This window comes from Podarcis erhardii (assembly GCF_964252035.2).
Source record: "Podarcis erhardii genome assembly, chromosome: 14".
In the NCBI taxonomy this organism is placed as follows: Eukaryota; Metazoa; Chordata; class Lepidosauria; order Squamata; family Lacertidae; genus Podarcis; species Podarcis erhardii.
Genome location: NC_138503.1, coordinates 3401004 through 3425635, shown reverse-complemented (window position 1 = coordinate 3425635; position 24632 = coordinate 3401004). Strand labels below are relative to the sequence as shown.

Genomic DNA, 24632 nt, shown 5'->3' with positions numbered 1-24632 from the left:
TTGCTGGAATTAAGAGGGCTTGTGAAAGAAAACAGGTTTTCAGGAGACGGGCCATCGCTCAGGGGTAGAGCATCTCCTGTACATGCAGAATAATAATAATAATAATAATAATTTTTTATTTATATCCCACCCTCCCCAGCCAAAGCCAGGCTCAGGGCAGCTAACAACAATAAAATAATACAACATTCTAAAATCATTCCATTATAAAATTTATTCAAATCAAATTGATGGCAACCATTGGGCTAGAGAAGGGGCTAGGTTCAGTCCCCAGCATCTCTAGGTGGGGATGGGCGAGATTCCTGCCTGAAACCTTGGACAGCTTTGCAATCTCTCCTGGCCAGGCATGAACCTATGGCCCTGCCTGCTATCATTTTCAGAGCGTGGAATGGAGGGGACTGCTTATGAACAACATTGCATTTTACAGTAAACTAATTCTCAACAACCATATAAAGCAAGTCATTACTCTGAGCTAGATCTCACTCCACTCACCATGCAAATTTATTCCCAGGCCAGCCCGATAAATGCATATAGCCAAAGCACACTCCTTTTCACTGCTCATGGTACAGTATGCTTTCAACAAGGGTTACACAGAACCCAAAACAGATTTTTGACAGATTGCAAGGATCCTGAGGATTCGCAAAACAACTGGCTGCTTCCAAGTGGGGTTACACTTTGCTTGTGGGGACTTCAGGGTTTTATTCGTTTTAGTGTCAGGAGCGTTCACATCCCACTGGCCTCTTCAAGCGTCCTACTTCAAACAGCAAGCTGGAGTGCCCGCCTACAAGCAAAGGCACTCAAAAGAAGGCTGAGGTATTTACTTCTAAGGACCTTTGCTACACATGCACCACAAAAGTTCAAACAGCAGCACTGTTTGGAATCAGGTTTTACCAAGAGGGAATTTAACTGTCCTCTAGGAGTCAGAGTAGCAGCAGCAGCTAGGCCAAAAATCAAAAGGATTACATATTATATATGCAGGACTACAAAAGGGCATATGGATACTATGAAGGCAGGCAGAGAAATCAACAAAAAGCAAGTAAAGCACAGCTATAGCGTTGGGAAAGGGATCTGCTGACATCTCTGACTGAGGCTCTAATGAAATGAATATAGTAATCAATGCCCAATAACCAAAAAGCCAACTGTGCCAGACTTCCCTTAAGATTGCAAAACATAGACCAGCCTACTACTTTTTAAAAAGTTGAAGAAAGTGCTTCATGGTGTCCCAGCACTGAAAGGGGGATGGAGTGACATCTAGTTGTTCCTCTGTGCAGGAAGTCCCAAGTTTAGCATCCCTGAAAGATGGCTGTCCAGCCTCTGCCTCAAGACTAGCAAGCAAGGGAGAGCCCACCACCCCACTAGGTAAATTTATCTCCTGTATGTCAAGCCAATTAGATCTGGTCCTTCTCTCTGGGGCAGCAGCAAATGCATTGCTGCCCTCTTCTATGATGCCTGTGCGTGAATTTGTTTCATGTGTGTAGATCAGTCCACGCTGACCAACGCACAGTCTTTGAAGTAAGGCTCTGTTCCGATGGCATGAGTAGTCCTGGTGGATGAAAAAAGCTCAAGAGATCCAGCACTGAGCTGACACTCATGATGCACAGAGTTTCTTTAAAGCCACAAACACCATCTATGGGCCAATAAAGCATGGGATATGCCCCCTATGCTCAGCAGACGGTTCCACACTTCTAAAAGATCATAGAATCATAGAATCATAGAGTTGGAAGAGACCACAAGGGCCATCGAGTCCAACCCCCTGCCAAGCAGGAAACAAGATAAAAAAGCTATTGCACTGCGCTGGAAAGAGCATTACCAACATCTCCTTAACCGCAACTCCCCCATAGCTGCTGAGGTCCTCTCTCAAATTCCACAAAACCAAGTTAGAGGTCAGCTTGCAGTATCTCCAAATCTGGGAGAGCTGTGTACAGCTATTAACCAAATGAAAAACAACAAAGCCAGCAGACCTGATGGGATACCTGCCAAAATCTTCAAAGTGGGTGGAATTGAATTTAAACAACTTCACAAGCTCATCGAAAAAATCAGGGGGAAAGAAGAAATCCCAGCAGACTTTAGGGATGCCAAAATTATCAATCTCTTTTAAAAAGGTGACAGAACTGATTGCGGAAACTATTGAGGCATCTCTCTATTAGCTGCGGCTGGCAAAATTATTGCAAGGATCTTAGCCAACTGTCTCTTAACAATATCAGAGGTAACCCTTCCTGAATCCCAAAATGGTTTTCAGCCTTCTAGGGGGATAGTGGACATGATTTTCACCACTTGACAGCTTCAAGAAAAATGCAGAGAGCAAAACCAACCCCTGTATATGGTGTTTATTGACCTGACTAAATCGTAATGCCCTGTGGACTGTTCTTCTGAAAATTGGCTTCCCAGATAAATTTGTAAACATCATTCGGCTCCTCCATGATAATATGACAGCAACAATCACAGATAACAATGGCTCTCAAAATTAACCATTCACAGTGGGATCAGGAGTTAAACAGGGTTGTGTTATTGCCCCAACTCTATTCATTATTTTCATTACCATGATCCTACACTTTGTTGAAGGGAAACTCCCTACCGGAATAGAAATCATGTATTGAACAGATGGAAAACTCTTCAATCTGCGCAGGATGAAAGCAAAGAGTAAGGTTACCGTAACTTCCGTCATTGAGCTTCAGTATGCTGATGACAACATAGTGTGTGCATGCTCAGAGGATGACCTCCAAACCATCCTAAATATCTTCGCAGAAGCTTATGAACAGCTTGGCCTATCACTCAACATCCAAAAAACCAAAGTGCTGCACCAACAAGTACAAAATAACCCCTCTGCAGCGCCACAAATCCAACTCCATGGTGTAACGTTGGAAAATGTTGATCACTTTTCCTACCTGGGCAGCTATCTTTCCACAAGAGCCGAAATTGATGCCAAAATCCAGCATCACCTGATCTCTGCGAATGCAGTTTTCTCCTGTTTGAAGTGCAGAGTGTTTGAGGACCGGGACATTCGCAGGGAAACCAAAATGCTTGTTTACAAATCTATTGTACTACCAACCTTCCTGTGTGCTTGTGAAACATGGACCACTTATAAATGCCATCTCCAACTAAAAGATTCCACCAACGGTATCTCCGAAAAAATTTACATATTACTTGGGAAGACAGGGGAACTATAACCAGTGTACTGGAAGAAGCAAAGATCACCAGTGTTGAAGCAATGATTCTTCAACATCACCTTCGTTGGACTGGTCATGTTGTGCCTGATGATCATCTTCCAAAGCAACTACTCTATTATGAACTTAAAAATGGGAAGCATAATGCTGGTGATCAACAAAAGAGGTTTAAAGACTGTCTCAAGGCAAATCTTAAAAAAGATAGTATAAACACCAACAATTGGGAAACACTGGCCTGCGAGTGCTCCAGTTGGAGAACAGCCTTTACCAAAGATGTCATGGACTTTGAAGACACTCAAACTCAGAACGCAAGGGAGAAAAGTGCTAAGAGGAAGGCACACTTGGCAAATCCACACCGTGATCAACTCCCGCCCGGAAACCAATGTCCCCACTGTGGAAAGACGTGTGGGTCCAGAATTGGCCTCCACTGTCACTTACGGACTCATTGTTAAAACCGTGTTTATGGAAAACAATCACACTCGACAATGAGTGATCGCCAAAGAAGCAGCAGCCCTCTTTTATGTGGCAGCCCTGAGTAACTGAAGAGATGTTTCATGTCTCATTCCCCTGCTCATCTCAGTTCCTTCATAGTGTGTTTTCTGGGCTCCTGGCCATCTTCACTGCCCTCATCTGAAGTTGCTCATTTGTCTTTCTCCCCCCCCCCTTTTTTTTTAGAAATCATTTTTATTGGTTTTAGAAATACAAATAAACACAAACTAATAAAAGCATATCTATATAAAGAGATTCTCTGAATCTCAGGACTTCCCCCCATCCCCTCTGTGGGGTCTCATTTTAAACCTCTACAACTGCATATTCATCCATACTCCAATTTTTATATCAAACCATATTGTCCATAGTAATCTATACACTACACGTGATTCAAAATCTTGCTCGTTTCCACCTGCTTACAGTGGTCTCCAAGGTAACTTATGAATTTTTCCCATTCTTTTATAAAGTTTTTATTCTCTTGGTTTCCAAGTTTTCCATCTTGGCTTTGCCACCTCGGCATAGTCCATCAACTTCTCTGGTAGGCAAAGTTGTTCATTTGTCTTTCATGCCTTGTCCATTAAGCCCAAAGGCAACACATGGAAGCAGGGGGCAGTACAACCCTGCTGGCCCTGCTCTCCGGTGTGTCAACCAGAAGCCGTGAAAAAGAGCACTTGACTGTGCAAGATTCCTGACCACATACGCAGAGCATCTGCAGCCAAGTGTGGGTAGGGGCTTTACTCAACATTCCTGCCTACATGAAAATTTTGGCGGTGGAGTCAGAAGGGCAAATCATGTCAGGGGCTTGGCCCTCCTCCATATGTTTACAATTCCAGAATGGAAGGAAAGTGCAAACTATAGCTTACACATCTGACTATAACGGCAAACTATGGTTTGTTATAAATTGAGGGAGTATTTAAAGTACCCAAATGCTTGTTTGTGCAATGTGAAACTACAAATTGGAATTGCATGCCAACAAAGTTAGTGTCCCCTTAAAAATGGTGGGCATTAAAAAAGGTAAAAGATGCGTCTCTGTGTACATGAGCAAAAATAATGATTACAGTGGTACCTCTGGTTGCGAACAGGATCCGTTCTGGAGGCCCGTTCGCAACATGAAAAGAGTGCAACCTGAAGCACCGGATCTGCACAGGTGTGCAGTGCAATTTGGCACTTGTGCGCATGCGCGAAGTGCGATTTAGTGCTTGTGTGCATGCGCGAGTGGCGAAACCCGGAAGTAACCCTTTCCGGTACTTCTGGGTTGCTGCGGGACATAACCTGAAAGAACGTAACATGAAGCAAACGTAACATGAGGTATGACTGTACCTGAAAGTGCCTGTGGGACAGTGGAGCCCACCGTTTGATAATTACCAGCGTGCCTATGTAACCCATGCCCAATGGCCTCTTTTAAGTGGGCTTGCTTTGAATAATGGAAGAGTTATTTTCAATGTAACTTGTCCTTTTAAACAGCTTTATGCAAAGCAGGGAATAAAAACAGGCTTAAAATAGAAAAACAGAACCCTGGTTTTTAATTTATATAAAATACAACATGCATAATATATTACAGTTTCAGCTTCTGGGCAGAGAGTTCTCGTTTCTTAGGTTTCTTCTGGATTTTCTTTGCATCCTTAATTTGCATTTTTACTTGATCTTGCAGCTGAGAAAAGAAGGCTTGGGAGGACTTCAAAGCCTTGTCTTTGCCATCATCCTGTAGCAGAGCAACATTTATTTCAGAACAAATGGAAACATGCACATGTAAAGTAAAATAATGCCCCACAGTTTCAGCCAATTAATTGTTCCAGCAGAATGCATAAGAGAAAGACCCCATTTGTATTCCGATTGATAACTAAATGGCAAACAGCAGCTGTTATGTTATGCAATACCCTTTTTCTGGCAGCATAATAAATCCAGAAAGCGGAAGGGAGGCTTGGCGTTATCTACACTCTCATGCTTAATGCATGTTAATGAGAGATAAGCATGCAGCACTAGGAAAGCATCCCTTTATAATCGAGGACTAAGAGCAATGGGAGCCCCAGTGGAATTTTAAACCTTATTCCTTCAAGTTACTCCACCATAATCACTCTATCCTTTAAAAAGGGTCTTATGTTTCACCAACAAAGCATAGCAGAAGGTAGGTTTGTTTGCCATAATATACTTCATTTAAACAATGCCCAAGTTGTTTTGCGGTTCCACTGGGCTGAAGGTGCAGAGAATTATCAGAAATCCATCTCAGATATCATATTCAGAATACTATTATGCTTGTAACAGAAACACACCAGCCCCCAGATGAGTGAAGGACCTGCCTTCTCTGGCATCGGCTTGCTTGCCTGCCTGGGTCCTGCTCCACCACTTTTCATCACCTCAGCACCACCACCCCAGAGCCTCATTACCCGACCTCTAGTTTGCCCATGATGCTGTTTTTCAGGATTTTTTTAATTAAAAAAAAAAAAAGGCTGCTGAGGTGTGTGTGTGTGTGTGTATAGAGAATCAAGGGTGGATTTTTGTGTGACAGGATTGTCAGCTCAGTTTTGGTACTGAAATCAAATACCTGACCTGGGCTAAGCACATGCTCAGAGGCACTCTGTTTCTTAACTATTCCACCCCTACCCCATCCTCAAGCACTATTTTACACCTGGCTCCGTTGGGTGGATCTCAGCATTTCTAGCAAAAACAAACAACAAACTTGATCCTGCAAACCAAATATGCCTAATAAGCAAGTTGTAGTGCATCAGCCTTTGCTCCCCCACCCCAGTTCCCTGCAGATGTTTTGTACGCTTGAAGTCCAAAACATCTGAAGGGAACCAGGATAGCCTAGGCAAACACACCCACACACCCCAAGTTCAGGAGCAGAACACACAAAGGCCTTGGACTAAAGTCTGCTTCTATAGAAAGAAGAATAGATTGATTTCTCCAGTTTTTTTTTAGTAAACTTACCTTGAGCAAGGAGGTTCTACCTTCCTTGGTTAGCTTCTTCAGTTTCTCAGCCGAAGCCTTTTTGCTCAGTCTAGCCCCCGGCACCAAATTCTTCTCCAGGAGTTTTTGCCGCTTCTCCCTCTCCTTCAGCTTCAGGCGTTTAACAAGCTTCTTTTTCCTCCGTTCCCTTTTTTTGTCAGTGGGGTTTTTTTCAGCATTTGTTTTCACATCCCCACCTTTGTTCTTCTCCTAAAAATAAGAACAGACTGAGAGTGGGATCCAAAAGCAACATAGAAAACTCTCTTTCACACAAATATACAAAATCAAAGTACCAGCTATCAGGCTGCAGCTTTCCCCAAGCTGGCACCCCACTCCACAATTCTCTGGCCTGCAACTCCCCCCAGCCCTGTCTTAGGTCTTCAGCAGCTCACTCTTTCTGCCTATGAATATTAGGCGGCCGAGTACATACCAGGGCTTTTTTCACCACTGCAGTCAAATTTTGGTACTCTGTCCCCAGTATGCTTCCCTGGCCCCTCCCTCCTAACTCTTTACCCTTTCTCCAGCCTTGTAAATAAGCCCACAACATTTACTAGCCTGCTGATGGACAGAATGAAACTGCAGGCAGTTTACCCAGAAGTCAGTCTCACTGTATTCAGGGGACTAATGCCTGGGTGGCAATGGTTAAGTCACCGGCAGCCAAGTTGGCACCAGCTCCACCACAGCCAGGCAAAACACTACAGGAAAGGGACAAAAGGGGGAACTAGGCAGCTAGCCTCATGCAGGTGGCCAACAGAAGCAGTTCCTTCTCATCTGTGCAAAATTTGTTGCCTACAGCTACCATGAAAATGCTTAAAAACAAAATTGCCCTTGTCTTCCAGAGGGACTTGAGGTGTGGGTGCATTTTTTTATTATGTTCCTACTCTGGCTCCACTATTGTGATTATGTTCATTGCATTTGATAAAAATGTGTAAGTTAGCTTTTTATCCGCTGCTTTGGACACTCAGGTAAGGTGAAAAAAACAGGTCACAAGTGTCTAATATTAATAATAAACATTAAGATTCTGTTGAAAGAGCACGAGAGGGGGAAGCACCAGATTTTGAGAAAAACCTACATAAACGAAGCCAAATCAAACTGCATTTGTTTCCTCCGATTTCAGAGACCCTGGAATGAAACTGGGTTCCCAAGAATGGCGTGTACTTTGCTGCCCAGCAAATGATGGGCCAAGTGGAAAGCTACTGGGAGCTGTGAATTAGTGCCTTACCTTGATCTCTTCCGGTGCAAGGAGGGCAGCATCACTAACACTCACTGGTGCAACTTCTTCCATGGTTATTGCTGGGAGATTGGATACAATTTTAACCTCTGGGACAGGCTAAGGGAAATAGAAAAGGCTATGCACGTTAGATAACAGCGTTAAATGACTTCTACTGCAATCTTACACACACTTACCTGGGCGTAGACAACCCTAACCCTAAAAGCCTGTTCTTGAATTCCATTAATCCAGGGAGGGGGAAGTTGTGGCTTTGTTGGTGGACTACAATTCCCAACATCCCTGAGCATTGGCCATGTTGTTGGAGGATGAGGGAGTCAAAAAAACATTTGCAAGGCAAGAGGCTCCATATCCCAGAGTTAAGAAGTGATTCAGTTCCACTTAGGTCAATGGGGCTACAGTGGTGCCCCGCAAGACGAACGCCTCGCAAGACGAAAAACCCGCTAGACGAAAGGGTTTTCCGTTTTGGAGGTGCTTCGCAAAATGAATTTCCCTATGGGCTTCCTTCGCAAGACGAAAGCCCATAGGGAAATCTCCGGGACAGCGGGGAAGTGCAGCACGTCTTCCCCACTGTCCTCGGACCTCCTCCGAAGGCTGGCGGTGGGGTGGAGAGACCTCCTCCCGCCGCCAGCCTTCGGATGGCTGCTCCGAAGGCTGGCGGTGGGGCGGAGAGACCTTCTCCCCGCGCCAGCCTTGGGATGGCTGCTCCGAAGACTGGCGGTGGGGCGGAGAGACCTCCTCCCGCCGCCAGCCTTGGGATGGCTGCTCCAAAGGCTGGCGGTGGGGCGAAGAGACCTCCTCCCGCCGCCAGCCTTGGGATGGCTGCTCCAAAGGCTGGCGGTGGGGCGGAGAGACCTCCTCCCGCCACCAGCCTTGGGATGGCTGTCCTGAAGGCTGGCGGTGGGGCGGAGAGACCTCCTCCCGCCGCCAGCCTTCGGATGGCTGTCCTGAAGACTTGCAGTGGGAGGAGGGTTTTCCTTCCCACCGCCAACTTTCAGAATGCTGTTCTGAATGTTGGCGTGGGGAGGAAAAACCCTCCTCCCACCGCAAGCCCCGGGAACAGAGGAGAAGCGCTGCGCGCCTTCCCCTCTGTTCCCGTACCTGTCCTGAAAGCTTGCGGTGGGGAGAAAAGCCCTTCTCCGCACCGCCAGCCTGGCAAGCGGTCTCCATAGGAACGCATTAATTGATTTTCAATGCATTCCTATGGGAAACCGTGCTTCGCAAGACGAAAAACTCGCAAGAAGAAAAAACTTGCGGAACGAATTAATTTCGTCTTGCGAGGAACCACTGTATATGGATTTGACAAGGCTCCCTAGACTTCCTAATGGTATAGTGGTTAGAAGACTGGACTAGGGCCTGGGGACCTGGATTCAAATCCCCACTCAGCCATGAAATTCACTGGGTCAGCCATTGGCTCTTAGCCTAACCTATGTTGCTTAATAGGTTGGGTAATTTCTTACAGCGACCATCCAGGAAGGCAGAGGGCATAACACCAAGTCTTAATTTTGTAAAAGTAACTATACACAAAGCCAAAATAATTAACTCCAAATAGTTCACTTTCTAACCAATCAAAGACTTGCTCATACACAAAGAGGTCTACCCACAATTTAGACATTGACTGGGTTGCAATCAGCTTTCTAGCAAGTTTTCTAGCAAGTGTATGTAAAGCAGTAACTTGCTTTTGAGAAGTTATAGGTAATCCCATAACTTATGGAAATTAGATGTGAAGGTGGCAGAGTTAGCATTCTGTTACAGAGGTTTAAGAGCCAAACTTGTATTCCAGCCTGGACAGAAAGACAGGGACATGTGCAGCAGAAATACAAACAGGCATGGCCAGGAATATCTTTTTTTATTTGTTACAGCTTCTCTGTTGCTGTTACTATGTTATTAGGACAAAACAGGGAGAGAGTGAACCATGTATGCCACTTGAGATACTTGCAGGAAAGAGGATGTACACTTAATAACAAGGGGAAATATCTGGACCATCCAGCTAGCGCAGAAAAACAGCTTTCAACCCTTTTCTACAAAGATCGTTTCTTATGCACAATCCTGCAAACAAAGTTGCGTTACCATACTTACTGGTTTAGGTGTGAAGTGGAAATTAGAAAGGGCATCAAGTCTAAGGAAGAGCGAGTCCATCATTTTCTGTATTTCTGCATGCTCAGGTTTTTCTTCCTCTTCCGTTTTTTTCTGGATTAAGAGCAATGTGGGATTAGACAAGAGCAACTTCCAAGCAAGATTTTTCATTCAAAAGAAAGAAAATGCTACCTTTGGCCTTTTAGAGGCCAGGAAAGGGGAAGTTTATTTATTTACTTTTAAATGCACCCCCTTTTCTGGGTCCCTAAGAGTTACCAATTTATAGGCTCACTCGCCCTTGGCTAAACCCAGATGCTATGGGCTTTCTTCACAAAATACACAAGGTCAAAAAAAAAAAAAAAATCCCCCCGAACCATTCCTAATTGCCAAATGGTGAGTTTTTCAAGTCCTGATTTATATTTCAGATATTACAAGTTTAATCTGCATAATTCAGCTGCAAAGGAAACAAGAGACTATTTCAAATGGAATCAGCATTGAAGGGGAGGAAGGAGAAAATACAAAATGACTTGCACTTCCCTTCCCTCTGCTTATTTCTCAGGACCAAAATGGCTCCCTGGCAGCATCGTGCAGGGCCTAAATGATGCACTGTGTTGCAGGATCCTTCAACAATGGGATTGCCATGGAATGTGAATTACAGAAAATTTCTAAAGCCCATTTTTTAAAAAATAAAAGAAACAAACAATTGATTTAGAAAGGCTTGGAAGAGTAGAGTTGCAGTTATGAGTTGAGAAGGAAGCCACATGCAAATTCACTCTAGAGCAACTCTCCTCCTCCTCCTCCTCATCTTCCTTGACTCCTGGCCACGCTAGCTGGGACTGATGGGAACTGATGTCCCACAACACCTGGAGGATATCATGTTCCCCATTTCTGTCCTAAAAGCTTCTGCTCCTTTCAGGTCTGAGAAAACAAGGCTGAAGCTCTCAAGTGCCACAAAATGCAAACCTGTCAAGGGAAGCTCATTACTTCTACATCTGCCCACTGCCACAGATAAAGTTGGGCCCTCAAACACTCTTAACAACCAATACAACCTCCCTCAAAAGGCACCTGATTAAGTTTCAAATATTCTTGCTCATAAATTTCTGCAAGACTCAGCTTGCTTTTCTCGTGATCCAGAGTCAACCGCTTCTTATATTCATAGGGGTCTTCTTTTGGTTTTTCTTTACGAACGACATCGTCCCAAGCCTAAAACAAAGTTGTTGGTTTTTTAAAAAAACACACCACCACAGCCATATTAAAAACAATACAGAACCATGAGCAGCCTTTTCTGTAGGTAACAAGGAATTAAGGCATTCACATTCATTTGCCTTAACATTTCTATTCTGTCTTTTGTTTTAGAGAAGGGTAGTCAATGATATTGCATTCTGCTTAAGAACTCAACAGCTGCAAATCTACACATCACAGAATACTAAATCGTACAAATGGATGGCTCTTTAAAGAAAAATGTTTTAAGTTTTTGATGGCAGTCCTGAAGCAATGACTGGCTTCCCTGGGGAGGAGATTTCATAAAATGGGAGCCACAGTAGTGAAGACTATGCACCGCATTATGTGACAGAAGGCATTTTTTTGTGGCAACCTCTTAAACTGCAGAATTCCCTTCCCACAGAGCTGACTCTGAAACCTTCATTATGTAGCTTTCATCATATACTGAAGAGGTGCCTCTTCAATCTAACTGATAACAGTATAATAAGCAGATGGCAGGCTCTTCACTTTGTAGGAGATATCACCTACAGTGACTTCATACAGATACAGTGGTGCCCCGCAAGACGAACGCCTCGCAAGACGAAAAACCCGCTAGACGAAAGGGTTTTCCGTTTTGGAGGCGCTTCGCAAAACGAATTTCCCTATGGGCTTCCTTCGCAAGACGAAAGCCCATAGGGAAATCTCCGGGACAGCAGGGAAGCGCAGCGCGTCTTCCCCACTGTCCTCGGACCTCCTCCGAAGGCTGGCGGTGGGGCGGAGAGACCTTCTCCCCGCGCCAGCTTTGGGATGGCTGCTCCGAAGGCTGGCGGTGGGGCGGAGAGACCTCCTCCCGCCGCCAGCCTTCGGAAGGCTGCTCTGAAGGCTGGCGGTGGGGCGGAGAGACCTCCTCCCGCCACCAGCCTTGGGATGGCTGCTCCGAAGGCTGGCAGTGGGGCGGAGAGACCTTCGCCCCGCGCCAGCTTTGGGATGGCTGCTCCGAAGGCTGGCGGTGGGGCGGAGAGACCTCCTCCCGCCGCCAGCCTTCGGAAGGCTGCTCCGAAGGCTGGCGGTGGGGCGGAGAGACCTCCTCCCGCCGCCAGCCTTCGGATGGCTGCTCCGAAGGCTGGCGGTGGGGCGGAGAGACCTTCTCCCTGCGCCAGCCTTCGGATGGCTGTCCTGAAGACTTGCGGTGGGAGGAGGGTTTTCCTTCCCACCGCCAACTTTCAGAATGCTGTTCTGAATGTTGGCGGTGGGGAGGAAAAACCCTCCTCCCACCGCAAGCCCCGGGAACAGAGGGCTTGAAAAACTCGCTAGACGAAAAAACTCGCGGAACGAATTAATTTCGTCTTGCGAGGCACCACTGTATTCAATAGTAAGGGAGACAATAAGGAACTCCCAAGCATTTATCAGACCCTTTGAGAAGTGGGGGATACAGAAAGGGCATTGTTTAAAGCTTAAGCACCATTAGTTGTGTTCTTGTTCTTTTTCAATGTACGTATTCAATGCAAATGTAAAATCTGCTGGGTTCCCTTTCCCATTCTCCCTCCAATAGCAATGAAGATATGAAAACAGATCTATTAACCTGATCTTTTATCCTTCTCTTGATAATCTCTTCAAGCTCCAGAGTTGTTTCTTCTGTGATCACAGGAGCTGAGAATACAAAAGCAGCAAACTCAGGATTTTTTTTAATGAAATGCATTTGTAAATAACCTTATGGGTTAAGAGCAGGCTCCTTTCTCTATTGCCAGCTGCCACTTGAAAAGACATGTAACCATTCAATTCAGCAGCAGCAGCACCCAAACCTAAGGGTCATAATGAACTGGGTGCACACAGGTACAGCTGTTTGAGGGCAGCAGTGTAACCAGAGATGATCCTGGCTGCAAATGCAGAGGAGCTCCTGGGACAGACTAGGATCAGTCTCTGCTTGAGACTGGGAGACATACACAATTAATGTCCCCCTTAGCCATGACCTGACCGTGGTCTGGGAAGAGGTTGCCCGCCTTAGAAGGTTGATTTCATAATTTGCAGCTATTAAAGGTACAAAATTACAGTATCTCTACATAAAACATAGGCCTGGAGGCTTATAAAAATTCCAGGAAGAGGAAAAAGACAAAGGTCTGGCGCTACTCTTGCTCATGCAGAAGCGCTGTTTGTAAGACCGGATGCCCCCGTGCTACAGCCATATAAAAGGTTACCAGAATCTGCATGACTGCAGAAGGAAATGGCACAGCTGCCACACAGAAGTGCCGGTGCCTCCACATCAGTGACTTCTCCTGGCCCAGAGCTCAGCAGCACCCCCAACATAGTTCCCAGCTCTTCATGCAGGGGGTCACCTGCTGCTGCAAGCCCTGCCCTATAAGGAACATTTAAGTGAAAGCGCTGCTATAAAGTGCAATGTTTACCCATTTTGACTGCATGGTCAAAAATAACCATTTCCTCCAGAAGGCTGTTCTCAGGCCGCTTTTGTCCTGTCACTTCACCTCTCAGCTGCCAAGGCTTCTCCATCAGCAGTTCCTTTTCTAGCGATTTAATTTTTTCGCTCATCTGCAAAAAAAAAAAAGTTCTTAAGACACTTCGTTTCCCATGGCTTCAAACCCACTTTATTTCCCTTGGCTTCAATCTTACATGTTTACTTAAGGACATTTACAGAAGTACAGTTGATATCCCCTTCTCCCACTGCAGCCACCTGTGACCTTCCCCCCACCCACTCACTTGAAAACGACTCTCTAGAGAGTCTAGGGAACCTTCTAAAAATGCTGAACTGAGGGGTGGGGGCTGCTGTTGGAAGGAGGAAAAGAAGAAAAACTTCCATTCTGTGAACTTCCTTATCTTAGGCTCCAAGATCAATTTTGGGTGACGCCACCCCCCTTTCCCCATCAGTCTCCTGCACCCCATCCCCCAATGTTCAGGAGCCCCAATCCTACAAAAAGCTTTTTAGGGTGCATGGGGTCTGCCAGAGGCAAGAGGAAACATGAAACTTTCCTTCTGTAAACCTCCTTAAGTTAACTTATCTTAGGATCCCAAACACTGCCTTATTCTCTTTTCTGTTTTTTCATGCTTGAAGTTCTTATTTTTTGCTATAAACATGCTAGTTTCAGATGGCATGAGATAAACACAGTTGGTTTGGTGGGATGCAACAGAAAGTTTACCTTTTCCTGTCTTTTCTCAAAGGACGACTTTGTTTCAGCAGAACTATTTCTCTTTGCCTGGAACATATCTATCTCCTCTTCTATGTCGCTGTCATTTGGCAAGCTGAACGTCACTCTTTTAGAAGGTTCTTTGCTTTTTTCATTCCCTCCTTTCTGTTTGATTTCATCCATTTCCTCAGCTCTGTAGTTAAACAGCATTACATGAAAAAGAGACCTTTAAAGGACTTTCATTAGGCTTTTGATTCATTCATAAACACATGAGCCTGCTGGGACACCACACAAAAGTGCCCTGAGGAAAGTATCCATTCACAAAACATTCTGGACACGTCTGCAAACTGGAAAACCTGTCATGGACACCACACACACACACACACACACACACACACAGAGAGAGAGAGAGAGAGAGAGAGAGAGAGAGAAGCCTATTCTGCTGGCTACAAGAGAAGGCTTATTTCAAACCTAATTTGGGGGTCAGAGTGAGGAAAGAAGAGCCATGTGGGAACCAGGGAAGGCCTTAATGAGTACGTCTCCAGACACCATGTTGATGACCCTGTTACTATTCATACATGACTCTGCAAGCAGTATAGCTCTCCAGATAGGAAATATGCTATTGTATTGACAACACAACAATATTTATCTCCTCACAGAAGATTACCTCTGCTCCCCAAAATGCAATTCTATGCACACTGAGAGAAAACGACACTGAGTACAAAGAAACTAACATCTGAGTAAACATGCACTGGTCATTTCATTTTATTATCCACTTAGCACTGCCCTCAAAATATCAGCCACATACTCATCATCTATGTCGCCTTCTTCCTCTTCTTCCTTTCCCTCAATCTGGTCACTGTCACTATCCTTGTGTTCACTTGTGAAGTCTTCATAATCACCCACAGGATCAAAGTAGTCCTGATATTTAAGATCACGAGCACTTTTGATGATCTGCTGGGAAGAAGAGGAGAGAAACCAGCAAGAGGTTACAAAGAGGCTCCTGAAGTTTCAACGTAACATTTGAACAAGATAAATGAGTAAAGGGGCTATATTAAATAGTTAGGCTTATTAAATAAACTGGATAGCTTACAGTTTTTTCCTGAAGAAGCATGAACCAAAGTCTTAAAATACTTTATTAACAATCAATTCTATTTTCAGGACCTGCAAGCATGGATGTGGCCAAAGTGACCCATGTGATTTAAAGTTAAAAAGGACTTTGAGAATATTCTTCAACATGTTCTCATACATCGCTTTTCTTCCTGATCTGCTTTCAGATGCCTCAGGGATTCAGATACACCTTTGCTCCAGCTAGATCAATGAAAAGTTCAGCTGCCATTTTGCTGTTCTCCATTTAGTCCATTCTTAGTGGCAGTCAATGCAAATTGTGAGTCCTTTTCCAATTAACGAACACAATGCAAATAGTTAGCCTGTTATTTACCGACAGTTACAGGCAGCATGTGAGAAAGTAACTTTTCAAAAATACAAGATGGGAGGTTCTCTGATATATGGACTCCTTATACAGATCTATTACTTGAACGTTTGAGCAATGGGTTGATCTGAACCACCAGCTCCCTCACTACTTCCCTGCTCTTACCCCTTACTTGTACACATGGAGCATGTTGTCTTGATTTATTATGATTTTGTTTGTAATGTTATGATTTTGTTTGTATTGTTATTATGATTTTGTTTGTAATGTTATGATTTTGTTTGTATTGTTATTATGATTTTGTTTGTAATGTTCAACTGCATTTGTTTCCACAAAATGCTATTAATAAAAAAGACAGTTGCGATATGAAGTCATTACTAAACCCTCTGAGTGTTTAGCTTTTAACATATGATGTTTTACACCTTTTTATGCAGTTACCTTCGTTTTGGAGTCTCCAAATTCCTCTTCATCCTCACTCTCATCATCTTCAGAAAAAATGTCCTCAAAGTAATTTATTCCTTCTTCTTCATCATCATCACCCTTCTCTCCGATTTGTCTTTTCTCCACTGCATCCAAACAAGCCTCCATCTCAGCCAGTTTGAAAAATCTGTCATCCACTATGGACTTTTCTCCTGTTTTTTTCACAGTGCTTTTTGATGTTCGGGTTTGCTGCTCCAACTTATCAATGTCAAAGTCCATATTGGAATCATCGTCACTAAATGCATCGTCTTCCATGGTCCCAAGCCAATTTCTCTTTCCTTCAAGCTCACTTTCCTCTTCAAGATGACCATTGTTGAAATCTGCCTCTACTTCCATCTGGTCCTCATTACCCGCCTGATCCTCATTGTCTTCTGAGACAGAACCATCCTTGTCTGAAGCTGGAAGAAGGCATAGATCCTCCTCTCCCTCCACATCTCTAGCAACAGCTCTCTTGAAGTAACCTAGAACTGCATTATTCTGGAGTTCTAGCTGTTGCCAAATCTGCTCTTCATCAAAGTTCTCTATCACCAGTTCCTTTAAAGGACTTCCAGGAATAACATCAGCTCCAAGCATTTTGTGGAAATCGTATAATGTTTTTGTTAGAGAGATGAAGTCATCTGCAAGTCCATCCTGAATGCTGGAGTCAAAACAAATTGTAAGACATCGTACATTTTAAAAGTCATAAAGTTTAGGTCTTTGTCAGATCAAGATGCAGAAACAGGAAAAGTATGTGAATATACAGGCATATCTCAGCGATATTGCAGGTCCAGTTCCAGACCACCACAGAAAACCAAATATCTCAATAAAGCAAGTCACACAAATTTACACTATATTGTAGTCTATTAAGCCAGGTCCCCATGGCTGCAGGGGTGGGAGGGGGAAAACCTGGCCCCAGCCCTAGCCAGCTCCACTCCTGTGGCCAGAAGGGGAGCAGCAGCAGGGGAGTGGGAGGCTGGACTGCATGCAGCTGTGCCCATGTCCTCATAAGGAGCAATATCTGCGGAATAAAATTAGGTATGCTTATATATACCATTACTGCTGGTACAGAATGCACGCAAGTTGGCCATGCAACATCAGTTCTGAACAAACTGCAGTTTGCTAATACACTAACAATACTCAAGGTTTTGAGGTTAATGCAGAAAGCCTTCAATGACATGGGTCCCCAAAACTCAAAGGAGAACTTCTCCCTATATCTACCACACTGTGCTTTGAGATCTGCTGAAGAAGCCCTTCTAAATGGTCCATCTGACAGGCACTGTCCCTTGTCCGCCTTCCTAGTGGTGACACCCCACCTGTGGAAACCCCCATGGCTACAGTACTGAGGGTATTCTTCCAAGATCCATAGCAAAGTTACCTGGACTGCTGTTTGATGCTTTAAAACATTCTCTCTCCTCCTCCTCCTCTCTCTGTATACACATATAACACTGTGTGTGTGTGTGTGTGTGTGTGTGTGTGTGTGTGTGCGTGCGTGTGTGTGTGCGCAGTGCCAGATTTAAGGTGATGTGGTTGGTTCCAATGTAAAGGGCTCCGAGCCAAGGGGGTGCAAAACAACAATAATAATAGTAATTATAATAATAAAACCCATATTTATGGGTACCTACTGAGATCCATTTTAAAACAACTGTACGAAAATGAATTATGATTCTGTTGTGAAAATAAGAAATATTTTTGGAAGGGCACCAAATTCTGTCTTCGCTGAGGGCACCCTATTGTCCAAGTCTGCCCCTGGTGTGAAGTGGGTGGCTCTTAAGTCGTTGCTGGACTCCCCTGCCCCAGACAGCAGTGCCAACAATCTGGGATGGAGGGAATTGTAGCCCAGCACAGTGGCGTAGCGTGGGGGGTGCAGGGGGGGGCCAGCCGCACCGGGCGCAACATTGGGGGGGGGCGCTCGCACTTGCAGCTCTCTGCCCCTACCTGGCTCACTCTCTCTCTCTCTCTGCTGTGCTGACTGTGCGAATCCGATCCGAGCTGCCGGGTCGCTGCCCACTGTGGAGGGGGGGGTGTGCCAGGCGTGCGGGTTAGGGGTGCAAATTACTTGCCTTGCCCCGGGTGCTGACAACCCACTCTACGCCACTGGCCCAGCAAGGACCTACAGCCTGGACGACCACAGGTTCCCCACGCCTGGAATTACCCCCTACCTAATGCCTGTAACCCCCCCCCCCCGCGCGCGCGCGAGGCGTCCTGACGAGGAAGCCAGAGCCCACCCGGGGCCAGCATCGCGGGGGGTGGGCTAGATGCCCCTCGGAGGTCCCTTCCGACTCTACGATTCTCTGTTTCCCTGAAAGCAACCAACTCAGCTCCCAGGGTCTCAGTGGGCCCCACTCTGGCGCCGACCCTCGCCGGGTATCATTCGCCCGCGTGCTTCGGGATGCAGAAGACACGCGTTCTACTTTTTCCAAAATGGCCATAAGGCGAGCACGCGCTTCACCTGAGGAACCGCTCCGGGTGGGCCGCGGCGGCGCCCAGTCTCTCCCAGCAGGCGCCCAGCCTTCCAAGGCCCGCCATGGCCTCGCCGCCGTCGTCGTCGTCTTCTTCTTCGCCGCCTCCTCCGCTGCGCCGCCCGGCCCGGCCGCCTCCCTCAGCCCGCCGAGGAAAGTTCCGCCTCTCGGTCGAGCGCAGAAGGTTCCGCGCGCGGGGAAGGAGGAGGCGGCGGCCCAGGCGGCGGCCAGGCTGAGCTCCTCCTTCCTTGGGGGCCGGGAGACGGCGAGCTCGGGGCGGAGGAGGCGCGGCGGCGGCGGCGGCCTCTTCTGGCAGGCGAGGCTGCGGGGCCGCCGGACACCCGCGCAGAGGAGACACTCTTGCTTTCATAAAATCCACGCGCCTCTTGATTGCCCGGCGGTTTAAAAAGAGAACGAAACAATAAAATGATCAGTTTAAAAACCACAAGAGAAGACAAGTCGGAATCATTTGAAGCACAAAGCGAGCGGAAGGGGGCCCCAGAGGACAAATAGTCCAGCCCCCAGAAATGCAGGATTGCCGGGTGGCCATCTGCGAGGGACGGAAAACAGATGGCAACATAAATCCTCTTAGCATTCTAAGTCCTTTTAAATGTGTTTGTGGAAGGGGGAGTTGGGGGTTTGATTTCTTGTTCTTATTCTGTCTTTTGTATTTTTATGCTGTGAAATAAAATTAAAACTTAACTGTTTCTCTATAGATAGATAGATACACCCCCCCTTTCCTCCATGGAGCTTAAGGTGGTGTACATAACCCCCACTTCATCCCCACAAACAACCCCATGAGCCACACTGCTCTTTGCATGCCTACTCAGGAGTAAGCTCCATTGATTTCAAGCAGGGCTTGCTCCCAGTTAAGTGTGCATAGGATTCTACCAGTTGGTGGTTCTAGCCCACCAGGGATGGCTTTGGGCAGGATTCCTGCATTGCAGAGGGTTGGACTAGATGACCCTGGGGATCCCTCCCAACTCTACAATTCTGAGCTAATGCATCCCGGGGGGGGGGGGGGAGCGGGGACAGGTCCGCCCAGATGGTGACGGACTGCATCTTCCAATATGACCCTTGGACATGCTGGCTGGGGCTGTTGGTAGCTAGAATCCAACGGGATCCAGAAGACGAATAGTTTTAAATTCCTGGTGCATGCAGAGCATGCAGGCCAAGCATCATTTTATGCCACTCTATCATGTCTCCAGGGACGCGGGTGGTGCTGTGGTGTAAACCTCTTGAGCTTTGGGCTTGCTGATCCGAAGGTCGGTGGTTCGAATCGCCGTGATGGGGTGAGCTCCTGTTGTTCGGTCCCTGCTCCTGTCAACCTAGCAGTTCGAAAGCACATCAAAATGCGAGTAGTTCAATAGGTACCGCTCCAGCGGGAACGTTTCCATGCGCTGCTCTGGTTCGCCAGAAGCTGCTTAGTCATGCTGGCCACATGACCCGGAAAAACTGTCTGTGGACAAACGTTGGCTCCCTCAGCCAGTAAAGCGAGATGAGCACCGCAACCCGAGTTGTTCACGACTGGACTTAACTGTCAGGGGTCCTTTACCTTTATCATGACTCCTGCTAGGAGTTGTTTCTTTTTGCTTTGTTTTATGTCTTATCAATTAAAAAAAAAAACCTCAGTGTGGCATGAGCAATTTTTTATTCTGAAAGTGTGACCCAGAGAAAATAGTTTGAGAACAGACTAACATGACTATCCTTCTGCAGCTTAATATTAAGGCCACAGGTGATCCTGGGTCTTTAGTCCCAAGCATTTGGTATTCGGAGGTAGACTGCATCTGCAGATAGAGGCTTACTCTCTGTTTGGTAAAGCACCAAAGTACATATATTTAAATAATAATAATAATAATAAATAATAATAATAATAATAATAATAATAATAATTTATTTATACCCCGCCCATCTGGCTGAGTTTCCCCAGCCACTCTGACCTAAACAGGACTGCCTTCTAATGTTTTATAAAAGTCAGATAGTTGTTTATTTCCTTGACATCTGACAGAAGGGCCTTCCACAGGGTGGGTGCCACCACCAAGAAGGCCCTCTGCCTGGTTCCCTGTAACTTTGCTTCTCGCAGTGAGGGAACCACCAGAAGGCCCTCAGTGCTGGACCTCCATGTCCGGGCTGGACGATGGGGGTGGAGATGCTCTTTCAGGTATACTGGGCTGAGGATGTTTAGGACTTTAAAGTTCAGCATCGACACTTTGAATTGTGCTCGGAAATGTCCTGGGAGCCAACGTAGGTCTTTCAGGACCGGTGTTATGTGATCTTGGTGGCCGCTCCCAGTCACCAGTCTAGCTGCCGCATTCTGGATTTCTACACTTGTAACTACAACATAACAAACATAGTCATAAACAATAAATAAAATACACATAAAAAATACCCAGCCCAGCTGAGTGGTGCTGGTGGTGCGGCCTCAGATGCCAGAGTCAGGTAGAGCCTACCTTGTAGGGAGGTTTGATCATGGGCAGGCAAACTAAGGTCCGGGGGCCGGATGCAGCCCAATTGCCTTCTCAATCCGGCCCACGGATGGTCGGGAATCTGCGTGTTTTTACATGAGTAGAATGTGTGCTTTTATTTAAAATGCATCTCTATTATTTGTGGGGCATAGGAATTCGTTCATTTCCCCACCCAAAATACAGTCCGGCCCCCCACAAGGTCTGAGGGACAGTGGACCGGCCCCCGGCTGAAAATGTTTGCTCACCCCTGGATTTGATCCTTTATGCTTCTCATTAAACACACACACACACACACACACCAGATGCTGGGCACAAACTAGGGAAGGATGTTGGATTTAGTTCTGACTTTAGAGCTTCTTAGACCAGAAGTCTCCCCTCTACCCTTTGAGTCAAACGGGAGTATTTGGCCAAAGCCATTAGAAAAAAGGGTCGCGCTAGGACCGCGCGGCGGCTCCTTTCTGCCGCTCTCCCCGGCGAAGGCCGCCTCGCCATCTTTTCGCGAGCGCCGCCTCCCTTACCTTTTTGAGCCTGCGGCGGTGCCGTTGCCAGCGCTCTCTCGCCTTCGCTCTGGCTTCATGGAAGCCGGTTCTTCGTTACAGCTGCTCTGCCGGGCGTGCCAGGTTCAAAGATGGCGGCCCTCTCGCGACCCCTGACAGCAGGTAGGGCTTCCCAGGCTCAGGGGGAGGCGGGGCTCCGAGGCGGAGACCCCTGTGGGGCGGGGGGGGGGGGGCAGGCTGCACTTTGCAGGCGACCAGGGAAGGTACCTGGAGAGAAGCTTTGCTTTGCACACCTTGATTTGTCCCTCTTTTTGCAGCCTCCTGGAGAAGGCAAGGTCTCTTCCATTGGGTCCCCCCAAGGCCACGTCCGCGCCAGGCACTGAAGGCGCTGTGATGCCACTCTAAACAGGCCTGGCTCCCCCGCCAAGAAATAGTTTGCGAGAGGGGCAGAGAGCTACAATTCCGAGCTACAATTCCGAGAGTGGATTAACAACCATAGAATAATAGAATTGGAGAGTAGAGTTGGAAGGGAACCCGAGGGTCCTCTAGTCCAACCCCCAGCAATGCAGGAATCTCAGCTAAAGCAACCATGACAGCTGGCCACCCAAGCTTTGCTCCAAGGAAGCAGAGTTCACAACCCCCTGAGGGAGTCCATTCCAAACAGCTCATATTGTCAGAAAGTTTTTCCTGATGTTTAGTCAGAATCTTCTTTCTTGTAATTTGAACCCATTGGCTCAAGTTCTACCCTCTGAAGTAGGGTGAAACAAGCTTGCTCCTTTAGTACCCCTGGGTGCAGCTCATCAGGCCCTGGAGATTAAATTCATTTAAATAGCTAGGTGTTCTCTGACCACCTCTCTTCCTGCTGCAACTCCTCCTTGCATCATTTATTCTGTTGTTGCCAGATTGGGCACTGCTTTCCTTTTGGGTGAAGGTGAGTTCCCTGGGGAACTCTGGGAAGGGGAATAGGGGAGTCAGCACCTTTAACAAACTACAGTTCCCAGGATTCTTTGGGAGAAGCCACAACTGTTTCAGTGGCATGATACTGCTTTAAATGTATCGTGCAGATGGGGCCTCCCTCTCCGATGTCAAGTTCTACTTAAATATCCCCCTCCCAGAGCTACAATTCCCAGAGTGGTTTAACGAACTGTTATGTTTAGCTGCTAGGGATTGCCCACCCGCCGGATCTCCAAGGCTGACTGCTCTATGCCCACACACCCAATCTCAACACACACACACACACACCCCACGGATCTCCATGGCTGCTCCTTCACACCCGCCCACCCACCTGATCTTCATGCCCACCCTACATACTTCCATGTTTCAGACATCGTGATATTTAGGCATATCGCAATGTTTAGCTGGTGATGTATCATGATGTTGAGAACTGGATATTCCACAGCCCTAGTTGGAAGGGGACCCACTGCAATGCAGGAATATGCAGCTGTCCTATACAGGGATCAAACTGCAACCGTGGCATTACCAGCACAAGGCTCTAAGGAACTGAGCTATTCAGTTGCTCATGGGCCATCCCCCCACCTCTTGAATTTCTGGGGGAGGTGGAATTGCTAAGAGACTCCTGGGAGGGTCTGAGGGAAGGAGGCAATCTTTTCAATATTGGAGGCCTAATATTCTTCCTCCACAATCTCACCATCTGTTCTAATGTGCTCATGCACCCTGATGTGGTCTGTATCCTGCCAAGCCCCTTGGCTGCAAGGAGGGTGGATTGTTTCCCATGTGACTTGACAGCTTTACATGTGAAAAGGATCTAGGCACCAGAAAGCTTGACATGAGTCCACAGTGTGATGCAGCGGGGGGGGGGGGGGGGCTAAGGCTATTCAAGGCTGCATCAAGAGAAGTCTAGTGTCCAGATCAAGGGAAGTAATAGTCCCACTCTATTCTGCCTTGGTCAAACCACATCTGGAATACTGCGTTCAATTCTGGGCACCACAATTTAAGGAGGAGATTGACAATCTGGAACATGTGCAGAGGAGGGCAAACCAAGATGATCAAGTGTCTGGAAGTCATGTCTTATGAGGAACTGTTGAAGGAGCTGGGTATGTTTATCCTGGAAAAGAGGAGACTAAGAGGACTAATAGATTCAAATTACAAGGAAGGAGATTCTGACTAAACATTAAAAAGAACTTTCTGACGGTAAGTGTGCAACGGACTCCCTTGGAAGCTGGTGGTCTCTTCTTTATTGGAGGTTTTTAAGCAGTGGCCAGATGGCCATCTATCTTAGATTCTTTAGCTGTGATTCTGGCATTGGAGGGGGTTGGACTGGATGACCCTTGGGGGTCCCTTCCAACCCTACAATTCTATGACTTTGCCTTGAATTTCTACAGATAATGACTGCGAGTGTGTATGCTGCCAGGGTGCCCATGGGGGAAAGCTTTCACTATGCATTGAAAATGGGACACTTGGGAACTCTCCAGAAGAAACAGAATGGAGAACACAAGAGCAAATGCCAAAGCATTCTAGGAAGTGCTGGATAGCCTTCTTTCTCTTCAAGTGTTAATTCCAAATGCTCGTTGTTTTGCTTATGAGGAGGAAAAGGTATAGAAAGGAGAATTCCTGGATGCTAAGATCCAAGTGTGGGGCAAGTACTTTTTGATGAGAAAACCACAGGGGAGATTTAAAGTCACAAAATATGCAGCAAAGTAAGGGGTGGAAATATAGGCTGTTAGGCCTTTAAAATAAGGTTAACCATAATGCTAAGCAAACAAAAGAACCAGAGTCTGCTTCATTTGTTGCTCCTGAGACAAGAGCTCTGGTGGAAAGCGCGGAGTGCTGGTCCTGTATTATTACCGGAGCTGGTATTAATGGTCAGGAAATGCCCAGATAAGCAGGTGCATTTTTAGCTGCTGGCAGAAGCACCCCACAATTGATGCCTGCTTGATCTCCCACTCCTTTCTAATGGAATAGAGCTCTTCTCCAACATGGAGAATATGCCCTTTCTGATTGTCACATCCAGACAACAAGTTAACACGGAGTACTTGTAGGTACAGAGCCTCGGCTTGGGACCAAGGTATTGCTGCCACCATCGCATCAACTGGTCTAATCCCCTTGTAGAAGCACCAGCCATCACA

At 46.5% G+C, this 24632-nt stretch overlaps 2 protein-coding genes across 3 annotated transcripts in view; one reads left to right on the top strand and one right to left on the bottom strand.

The window, feature by feature from the left end:
- Positions 1 to 5144: 5144 nt before the first annotated feature.
- On the bottom strand, positions 5145 to 18799 carry MPHOSPH10 (M-phase phosphoprotein 10). 2 transcript variants are annotated; one of them, XM_081838947.1, is made up of 11 exons: positions 18575 to 18799; positions 16105 to 16783; positions 15046 to 15194; positions 14250 to 14430; positions 13503 to 13644; positions 12683 to 12750; positions 10966 to 11103; positions 9904 to 10014; positions 7819 to 7926; positions 6579 to 6806; positions 5145 to 5352 (listed from the first exon to the last, which is right to left on the bottom strand). In XM_081838947.1, the coding sequence occupies exons 1-11, from the start codon at positions 18649 to 18651 to the stop codon at positions 5206 to 5208; spliced, it is 2028 nt and encodes a 675-aa protein (XP_081695073.1). In that variant the 5' UTR covers positions 18652 to 18799; the 3' UTR covers positions 5145 to 5205. The 2 variants fall into 2 exon arrangements, with proteins under 2 accessions (XP_081695073.1, XP_081695074.1); XM_081838948.1 differs by having other exon boundaries at positions 15046 to 15191.
- Positions 18800 to 21556: 2757 nt separating this feature from the next.
- MCEE (methylmalonyl-CoA epimerase) overlaps positions 21557 to 24632 on the top strand; it is a 5665-nt gene continuing 2589 nt past the window's right edge. The window contains exon 1 of the mRNA XM_081840209.1: positions 21557 to 21708. Within this exon, the coding sequence (XP_081696335.1) occupies positions 21678 to 21708 (31 nt within the window). The 5' untranslated portion in view covers positions 21557 to 21677. The remainder of the gene's footprint in view (positions 21709 to 24632) is intronic.